The sequence below is a fragment of the Phocoena phocoena genome, chromosome 2 (genome assembly GCF_963924675.1).
Source record: "Phocoena phocoena chromosome 2, mPhoPho1.1, whole genome shotgun sequence".
NCBI classification, from domain to species: Eukaryota; Metazoa; Chordata; class Mammalia; order Artiodactyla; family Phocoenidae; genus Phocoena; species Phocoena phocoena.
In genome coordinates, this window is record NC_089220.1 from 167,811,936 (window position 1) to 167,822,633 (window position 10,698).

At 42.2% G+C, this 10,698-nt stretch overlaps 1 protein-coding gene across 1 annotated transcript in view; it reads left to right on the forward strand.

The window, feature by feature from the left end:
• Nucleotides 1-7,459, forward strand: part of GAD2 (glutamate decarboxylase 2) — a 66,613-nt gene extending 59,154 nt beyond the window's left edge. Inside the window, exons 14-16 of the mRNA XM_065872754.1 lie at nt 624-731; nt 1,046-1,135; nt 6,858-7,459. Coding sequence (XP_065728826.1) covers nt 624-731; nt 1,046-1,135; nt 6,858-7,031 — 372 coding nt within the window. The 3' untranslated portion in view covers nt 7,032-7,459. The remainder of the gene's footprint in view (nt 1-623; nt 732-1,045; nt 1,136-6,857) is intronic.
• The last annotated feature ends 3,239 nt before the right edge of the window (nt 7,460-10,698 follow it).

The window sequence follows — 10,698 nt, forward strand, 5'->3', positions numbered from 1 at the left end:
ATCCCCAAAGGAGAAATCTAATAAGCTTTGCAGAGTGACAGGCTAACAAAGCATCTGTGTGCCCCTCAAGAGACTGTCATCCGTTTGTCCAACAGATACTCATTGAGCACCTACCCTATTCGTTCTATAATGGGGGGTACACTGGTGAACAAAAGTGGGGTCTGGAAATGACAAATTTACCTGATGGGCAGGGACTAAGCAGGCATCCTGGAGGTGGGATGTGTCTCTGATGACGCTTCTTATCCACAAGAAAAGGATAGGCAGCCCTCCGGTCATTAATGACTTCCATAATTACTCCTCTGAGCGACAGAGGCAAATTTTCCCCTCGAGTAATCAAAATAATTGCCTGGGGAATGGAGGCTTGGAAGGAAAGGGATTGTGCCACGGAGAGCGGTGATGGCGAAAGGGAACAAAAGCACCTGACGAAGAGAGCATTAGAGGAGAGATAATTGCCAGGAAAGCCTCTAGGAACACAGTCTTATGTCAGGAAAGTGCTGGCGCAGAGCTGAGACCGAAGGGGCAGAAAGGCCACCAATGTCCAGAGAGATTCGTCCCCGCATCTCACCTGAGAGCTCGCCCACCTTTCTCGGCCTGCTAAGCCTTCTTCTTCTTCTCTCACTTAGGGGACCACCGGGTTTGAAGCACATATTGATAAGTGTTTGGAGCTGGCGGAGTATTTATACAATATCATCAAAAACCGAGAAGGTTATGAAATGGTGTTTGATGGAAAGGTATGTATCCTGATTTCTACAATCCTCCAAAGTTTAGTCCATTCCAATTCTTATCACTAGTAGTTTTTGATGTTAAGAATGTACTGCCCAGGTAAGTGGGACCATTACAAAGGAGAAGCAGGGGTGAGAGGGTAAAACTCAAACTCACAAAAAATAACTCTGTATAATGGTGTGAAAATCAGGCACTCCAAAGGTGATTACAAATGTGAAAAGCAGGATTGTATCCGGAAGCTGCAGAATAGATTTGAAATGTCCTTGGAATTTTCAAACGTGCCAGTTTGGGCGGAGCGTGACTCTTACTTTCCTTTTCATAGCCTCAGCACACAAATGTCTGCTTCTGGTATGTACCTCCGAGTTTGCGTGTTCTAGACAACAATGAAGAGAGAATGAGCCGCCTCTCTAAGGTAAGGACGCGAGCTCCTCTGATCTGTACCTCGGTGTATGTAATGGACCTTTCACGTGCATGTCATCCTTATGACAGATGTGCATGTCTTTAGGAGAAATCCATCCTCAGCCTTTGTCAATTCAGTAATTCAGAATTAGAAATGAAAACATTAGAACACATAAAATATTAAGGTTAACTTTTGTTCGCTTGCGTCAATAGTTTTTCAGAGTTTCAGAAAAGTTTCTTACGAAGTGCGAAACCCTTAAAACACAATGTCCAGGGACCAGTAAAATCTACACACACACACACACACACACACACACACACACATACACACGCACGCACACACAATCCCAGAGGGAAAAGCGCTAAGGTGAAATAAATCTTCTGCACTGTCCCATATGGTAGAACAGCTACATGTAGTTATTTAAATCTAAATCAATTAAAATTAAATTCAACTCAAGATTCACTTCTCAGTCACATTAGACACATTTTAACTTGTGACTCGAGACTAATATATCAGATTGTGCAGACAGAAAACATCTGTGTGGTTACATAAAGCTCTCTTGGTCAGTACTGACATACACCCAAAATGGGAGGAAATGTGGAGTCTTCTGGGCCACAAGAGAAGTTAAATTCTGGACCTAACAAGGCAATGGAATTACTCTTTGTGGCCTCTTGCCCACTACAGGGCTCAGCATACAATGGGCACTCAAAAATGTTTGTTGAACTAACGTGCCATTTACATATTCCAGAATAGGGAAGGGAAACACACTTAGGAAACCTACTAGTGGATCACAGACGTCTTCCCAGTGCACACTTTGGCTTGAAGACAGATATATAGGTAACAAGTGGTTATCACTAAAACGAGCCCAGCCACAGCTTCATGAGGGAGGGAAAGACGAGAATCCGGTTGGTGCATTTTCTGCTCCAGTCAGGACTGTGAGTGCGCAGATGGCCCACTGTCACTGAGGCAAAGTGGACACAGAAGGCCTGGGGCACCATGGGCACAGGACTACCATGGGGACGGGACCACATACAAACGCATTAGACCGAGGCAGGAGGCAAGGAGATGTCCTGCAGGTGTTCATCAGACAAGAGCCCCAGGAGGCATACCGTAAGTCCCCTACACACGAACCTTCAAGTTGTGAACTTTCAAAGATGCGAACGTGCATTCCATCGTCAGGTGTGAGTGAAATTGCAGCTGGCCCTCCGTCTCCTATTGCTAACGATCCTTCAGCTCTACCATCTCCCACCTCCTCTCCCTCCTCCAGTCAGTAACTCTTCTTGCCCGTTCACTCAGTGCCAGGCCCTGTGTGCCAGCTGTCGTACGGTACTACTATACTTTTCAAGGGACTGTACTGTAAGATTAAACATGTTTTCTTTATTTTTTGTTTGTTTTTTATGTATTATTTGTATGAAAAGTATTATAAACCTATTACAGTACAGTACTATATAGCTGATTGTGTTAGTTGGGTACCTAGGCTAACCTTGCTGGACTTACGAACAAATTGGACTTACAAATGTGGTCTCGGAATGGCACTCGTTCGTATGTAGGGGACTTACTGTATTGGTCACCTCTTGTATTTCTGGTTCTTTTTCTTCTTCATCATCTTCTTGAATTTTAATTTTTATTATATTTGATCATTATCTGCATCTCTTCTATCAGCTTTTATCCTATCCTGACTGATGGCCTTTCAGAAGGTCAACAGTGGATTTAAAAGTACATTGGTAAGGAGAGACAAGATAGGGGTAGGGAAGTAAAGAAGTACTAACTACTATGTATAAAATAATAAGCTACAAGGACATATTGTACAGCACAGGGAATAGAGCCGATATTTTATAATAACTATAAATGGAGTATAACCTTTAAAAATTGTGAATCACTGAAACATATATTATAAATCAACTATACCTCAATAAAAAATACTAATAAACAATAATAAAAGTTTATAGAAAGTATTACAAAAAGTACATTGGTAGGGCTTCCCTGGTGGCACAGCGGTTGAGAGTCCGCCTGCCGATGCAGGGGACACGGGTTCGTGCCTCGGTCCAGGAAGATCCCACATGCCGCGGAGCGGCTGGGCCCGTGAGCCATGGCCGCTGAGCCTGTGCGTCCGGAGCCTGTGCTCCGCAGCGGCAGAGGCCACAACAGTGAGAGGCCCGCATACCGCAAAAAAAAAAAAAAAAAAAAAAAAAAAGTACATTGGTAAAGAAGTAGATTGGCCTCATATATAAAGTGACTTTTTTAAAGCCTATGTTATTAAATGTAATGGGAAACTTAATTGGTGAGATTTTAATGTTTTCAAATATCTTATTTATGGTTATTCTGCTTTTTGATTTTTCAAAATTTCTCTCAGCCTTCCACGATGTAAAAACAAAAAGGTTTTGTAACACATAGTGAGAAATACATTTCTGTGATATCTTTGTGAGATTATTTCATGATGCTTTATTATACTTTTTTTTTTTTTTTTTTTTTTGTTTTTTTTTTTTTTTTGCGGTACGCAGGTCTCTCACTGCCGTGGCCTCTCCCGTTGCGGAGCACAGGCTCCGGACGCGCAGGCTCAGCAGCCACGGCTCACAGGCCCAGCCGCTCCGCGGCACGTGGGATCCTCCCAGACGGGGGCACGAACCCGCGCCCCCTGCATCGGCAGGCAGACTCTCAACCACTGCGCCACCAGGGAAGCCCTCATGATGCTTTAATCTGAGCCCTCTTTGGAGGAAACAAATGTGGATTTAAATTATGGAAGAGTTCCCTGGTTATTATTTTCTAAAGGATTGAAAAAGCTAATGGCACAAAGGATACAATGGTACCCTAAAACTCTTAAGGCATCCCCAAAGAGCTCTTGTTGATTGAGCCTTCAGTGAATTCTTCAACATGCAGCCCCTTTTTTCCTAACTGACTTCCTTTATTCAGCAAAACCAAGAATGTGACCCCCAGAAAAGAGTCTAGAAAAAAATTAAAATGCTATATACTCGTCAGAATAGTCAGATTCTTATTTTCCTTCTTAACTTGCAAGTAGTGATCATGCAGTGAAGTAGATGTTCCGTGTTCCTGCTAATTTGAGTTCGGCAGCATTTTCTGGAAGCAACCAAAAGCCATATGTATTTAGATGGCTGTGATTTCTGCCAACCCAGCTAGCTTTAGGAACTGGGGGCGGGGGGGGGGGTTCAATCTTACTTTCTGCCAAAACCTGTTTGGGATGATGGCTGTTACCGTCAGTCTTTTGACTTCTGATCTGCATTTATTTCAAAAATTGGTGTTGAATGTCCTTAATAATTAGTCCCATTCCTGTGTATTCTTACTTGGATTGCCTATGAAAACGAAATCAGAATTTAATTCACTGAGTAAAGCATTATCACTGTTTTATCAGTGCTAAAGAGCAAGCATGATTTATTGCACAAATAAAACTAAGGAACAGTTATGTGATCTTTTTCCTTAAATTCCTGCAGACACATGGATTTGGAATTCTTTTTCTAATCTGGGATTTCTCTTCCCAGGAACACACTGACTTGCCACGCCTCACAGCACAAAGTGATACATTTCATGTCCTTAGGCTAAATTATTCTAGTAGATCCATTTTCAGAACTTAATCCCAGTCTTGAAGTATTTAAATTCTTTTTTATATTTATTCCCCGGCATGAGCCTGACGCCCTGCATACATCGTTAATCCTTTGGGTGAAAGAGGATCAACCCAACAGGAACATTCCTCCTTACATTACCTCCTTGTGGAATAAGGAAGGAGCAGAAGGGGATGTAAGAATGTGTTCATCTAGAATCAGAAAATCTCAATGTTGGAATCATCATCCACATTCATTTTTAGGTGAGGAAATTAGGTTCAGGATGTGAAGTGAAGGTGAAATGAACATGAAGGTCAAGTCTGGCTTTGGCTTTCATAACTAACAAATAATTGGTCCTGATGGGGAACCATGTTGATTTTTCCCACTGAGTACTTTGAGGATTAAAACCTCATTGCAAACCAATGATTATCTAAGTGTTGATATTCCAAAGTCACACGTTCATAACACCATTCTATTTGAATCTATCCTTCATTTAAAATGAATACAACTGTGATAGAAGGCATAGTTCCCATATTGAACTGAGTTGCTGACTATGAATATCTAACATAAGTCTAAAGCTTCCCTCACATCTACATTCCTGGTTAGGTGTTTGCAGCAACGAACCTAAAAGATCAATGTTATATTTACAAACTCCAGTGGTGAAATATGTGGACAGATCCTGCATACGGTTGGACATAATTTAAAACGTATGCCTCATCCTAGGAGCTCTTCCTCTTATGCCACTTTTTATAGTCAATAAGGACTCAGGGAGCCCTCCATGTGCACACAGTGCTGTCCTGATAAAAGAAGTGAAGGACACTCCCTGCCTTCCGGGAGCTTACAGCTGAAGTACAAAGATGAAGTGTATTGTCTTATAACTGAGGGGATGATAGGAAATTAGAATATAGACAGAATCTATGGATAAGGATCATGGACTTACAACTTAGAGAAAATATGCTAATGGACTGCAGAAGTCAGGAAAGGCTTCCTAGTGGGTGTAGGACTGTGGTGGAGCCTTGGAATCTGCATAGGGTACAAACTGGAAGTGAAAAGGAGTTCTAAGCCAAGAGAACAAGTGTGACATGGTGCGACTGAGGATCAGTGTGAAGGGGTAAAAATATGTGTGGTACATCCAAGTGATATTGAATAAGTAGGTCTTGTCAGAGCTGCAGATTCATTTGGGTGGGCACTGGATGAGTCCTCAGAGCTGGTGACAAAAGGCATTTGTGCTGAACTGGAGTTTGAACTTAAATTCATATACAATAGAGGACCAAGGGCTGTCATCATCCATCTGGCATAAATGTGGTAAAATCGTGTCTGTGATCTGATTCTGTAACGTTAAATCCTTGTGGGTGCAGCGTTTTGCCTCAGCTGATTCTTCATGATTATTGGGTAATATATTTCAAAACATCTTATAAACTGAGTTAATGCAAAAGGAGAATAAAAAGAAACTAGGAAGCTTTAGGGTCTCAAGAAGGAAAATAGCGTTAGGATCTCAAAAGTCTGCTTATTTTCACACATCACTTGATAGTGAGCCTTACATCTTGGTAAGATGAACCATGTGAAGTCTGTGAACCATGTATTACTTCCAATGAGGGGGGAAAAAACCCATCCCCCACATGTTGTATTGCCAAATTCTTTAGCCTTGGAACCAACATCAGATTCTTCTTGGTCTCCCAAAACACTAAGTAGAAAGTCAAGATGTCAAGCTCCTAAGAAACAAAAAAACAAAAACTAGGGCTTCCCTGGTGGCGCAGTGGTTGAGAGTCCGCCTGCCGATTCAGGGGACACGAGTTTGTGCCCCGGTCTGGGAAGATCCCACATGCCGCGGAGCCGCTGGGCCCGTGAGCCATGGCCGCTGAGCCTGTGCTCCGCAACGGGAGAGGCCACAGCAGTGAGAGGCCCGCGTACCGCAAAAAAAAAAAAAAAAAAAGATGTCAAGCTCCTGATGGTAGCCTACCACTGATTATTCCTTTTAGCACCTTCGAGATCTTGAAGGTGTTACACTGCTCCAGCCCTCTGATCCCAAGAAAAGTGAGAGGCAGTTCCTTCAAGGGATGACAAATATGGTTCTGATTGTTCAGTTAAAAACTAAAAATGCTACTTGGTATTGGGTCCTTTCATGAAAGGAAGAGTCCCCGGGAGAAACAGTCACCATCGTGGTCTGGTCTCTTCCGCAGGTGGCTCCAGTGATTAAAGCCCGAATGATGGAGTATGGGACCACAATGGTGAGCTACCAGCCCTTGGGAGACAAGGTCAATTTCTTCCGCGTGGTCATCTCAAACCCCGCAGCAACTCACCAAGACATTGACTTCCTGATTGAAGAAATAGAACGCCTTGGACAAGATTTATAATAACCTAGCTCACTAAGCTGTTTCAATTCTCTAGGTAGACAATTAAGTTGTCACACACTGTGTAAATGTACTTGTAGTTTGTTCCAAAGTAAATCTATTTCTGTATTGTGGTGTCAAAGTAGAGTACAGTTTAAAAATCAAAACCAAACATTGCTCCTTTTAAAAATCCTTTCTTAAGTTTAGAATACCTCTCTAATAATTAGTGACAAAAGGCTGTGTTCTAATCACTAAGGAAAAGCTTAAAATTGTTACAAATACCTCCCTTACTTTTAATATAGTGTGCAAATCAAACTTTATTTTCACTTCAGAGTAGTAGGGTTGAATAGTGCCAAATTGCCCCTGAATCATAAAAGGTTCTCTGGGGTGCAGTGAAAAGGATAAAGTAAATATAAAATGTATGCTGACAATAAAAAAACTCTTGCCTTTTTCATAGTATTAGAAAAAAAAATTCTAATTTACCTATAGCAACATTTCAAATATATTTAAATACATATAATTTTACAAAAGGAAAAAATATATATTAAAAAGAAATCCTATTTTGTAACATATAGATTTTTATTTTATATGGGTTATACAAACTGCAGGGGCAGATATTAAAAACTAAGCCAGATTTTTTTTTTCTCTTTCTTTTAACAGAGGCACAATAAAACACTTAGCAAAGTTATTTTGAAACATAGGCCCACAAAATTCTTAAAAGGTATGATGCCTTCTTTCTGTTCATTTTATGACTTATCACATCTCTAAAGTTAGTATTACAAAACAGACACAAAAGGATACTGCAGGTTCTTTAAAATGATTGGTTAGCTCGACAGTAAGACTTACTTCCCATTTAAGTTTTCCATCCATTGGACCTTAGTAGACCCGCTCAGTAGGCATGACAGCCACGCTTCATCTTAGACTAAATTAGGGTCATCGTCTCTATTCTGCTTTCCAGTTCAGCCTGTTTAGAATAGAAGGTTGATGCTGGTTCTTGAGATATCTTCCCAAACAGTATTCTTTTATTAAGTCATTTGGATTCATTAGAGAAAATAAAAATAAAATCTAATCAGCCCGAGCAGAGGAATGAAACACACTCCAGATGTGGTGAGCCCAGAAAATTAAACTTGGCCTTAGATCTCTGTGTGTGATGTCATCCTGGATGCCACAGTGTCCCTGCCCAGGAAGGAGTCGTTCCCCTCCGGGGTCATTGCTCTTTCCCATTCACTCCCCATTCCGACCCACAAAAGTCTCTCCTGCTAAGCTCCCCGTGACTGGGATTCCCAATAATTAATTTCTACTCCATTAGTGGTTATTTTCCTCTCAGGAAATGAGCTCCTCACCTAGAATTTTGAGACAGCCTCTTAAGACCTCCTTTTATCATCTGTCTCCCATCAAGACCCAAAGTGACCAGACTACGTAGAGATCATATGCTCCTTAGAATTCAAAATAATATTTTAAAAGCATCCTTCTGCCCCTGCAAACCTGATGGAGAGACATGAGCTAACGAGAGCTCCCATAGATATTTATGGGGCACAGACTGTCAGAGTCAAAGAGGTAGTGGACCCATATATGCAGACTGTGGATGCACATTTAGGAACATTCATCCTTTCTGTATGCCCCAGTCAGAGCAGTGGTCAGGAAGATGGTAGGTGCATGAGGGAGGAAAGAGGACCCCATCCTTCGTCAAATAGAAGAGGCCCCTAATATGACCACGGGATCCAACCACCTGAAAGCTTCCTGAGCTTGCCCCTACATTCTCTCTCCCAGGTTATATATGAAAACGTTGATATTTGAGATGAACATGGCTTTGGGCCCTCTCTGTCTAGGAAGCAAATGGATTCCCTATGACTATTAGAAGAAAACGCTTTATCTGTGCCCCAGAATTTCATGAAGGAACAAGGCTCCCATTCTAGGCTGGGTCTAATGGCCAAGCATTCCTTTCCTTTCTAGAAATTAGCTGTTGAGAAGAAGCACACAACTGCCCACCTATTGGGAGCCTCAGGCCACAGACCCCACCTCAGAGGCAGAGACACTAATATCAAACCCGCCATCCCGCTTGGAGACGGTGAAGCTCAGTGCCCTGATCTGGACAGATCCCTCTCTACTCCAGGATGCTTCTATCTAGGGTTACAGATTCTCTACCAGAAGCGGCTGCTTTTTCACTTGATGGTATGACAGAACTTAAAGGAGGAACATTTGTGCCTGTGTTTGAAGTTCCAGCAAAAGAGTTTTTACCAAGAGCTTGTTTCCCCGACCCCCTGCCCCTTCCAGGTTCGTCCCCAAGTTTGCTGGGAGCCTTCCTCAATCCTATGCAGTGAAAAGCTACCAGCCATAACCCAGGGAAGGAGGTAAATAAAAGCCTGATAAGTCCCGGTAGCTTAATAAATATTCTTTAAAGTAAGTTTGTAATCTACTCAAGAGAAAGGGAGGGAGGAAAGAAGGAAGGAAGGACAGAAGGAAGGAAGGACGGAAGGAAGGGAGATTGTTTTGAACTTTAGCCAAATTCCCAGTGCCAAAGGCCTTTATGTGGGACCATTCTTTACAAATATTAGAAAAGTTTGGCTTTAGCTTTAATCACAACTGACATGGCCATTTTCATTCAGATAGCAACATTGTGTTTATTTTTTTTAAATACTTGGAAAAAAAAGTGTGGTATGTCTCCATCGGAGACACATAAATGGTATTGACTTCCTGAACTGTCTCAAGGACGTGAGGAAAGAAAAGGAAATCAGTTGTGTGTGTAACTGTGTTGCCTTTATTATACCGCTAGTACTGTCTCGTCACCTCAGATGGGGGCTGTGCACTTTAGATCTGAACTTACACTGTTGCAAATCAACATGTTTTGCTGTAAAAGCTTGTACAATATATTATTGATGTGTCTTTTCCTGTGTGGTAGCTGTACTGATTTTCTGAGAACCACGTCCGCACCTGTGCCCATTACCCTCTCACCCGCCCTCTCTCTGCTAAACGGTGTGCCCTGCACCTCAGCTCCCACAGGGAATACCCTCTGCTCCACTCGCTGCTGAGAAATCTCCTTTGAGAACTGTGGGATTTCACAAAATGCAAGGAGGATGCTACTTCAGTGTCTCCAAGAACAGAGGAAACCAGTATGGAGGGTCACAAACAGCCAACGTTGCAGGCGCTGTCCCTGCTAAGACTGGGAGTAGGTGCTACTCCTCAGAATACGGACCAAGAAAGCACGGGTGTAAATATAGCAGCAGGACAAGGAACCCAGGAACCTAACAGCGGGTATCATCTTGCACGTGCCCTCCTGTTTTCAAATGCTAAGTGCAAATGCTGTGTATTGATTAGTTACCTGTGCCAAAGTCCTGTCCCCAGTCAGTGTTTCCAAAGGACATTGACATCTCCCCAGCATCACTCCGTTATTAAGGACAGAAATCAATAAAAACTATAAACACATGGCAACCTGTTCTTCTTACCAAATATAAACTTGTGTATGATCAAAGTATTTTATGTGTTGTTTCTCTAAATCCAAATAAATGTGTAAACGTGGACGTATCTCAGGCTCTGGATGTGTATTTCCGGCTTTGCAGGCCGTGTGAGGGGCTCATTTCTAGGGAATTGCCTGCATCAAAGGCCCTTCACTTGTTACAGAGCTCAGAGCATCTTTGGGTCTTTGCTGGGAAAAAATCTCTTACTCCCACAGTCGCTTCTGCGGCATATTGCT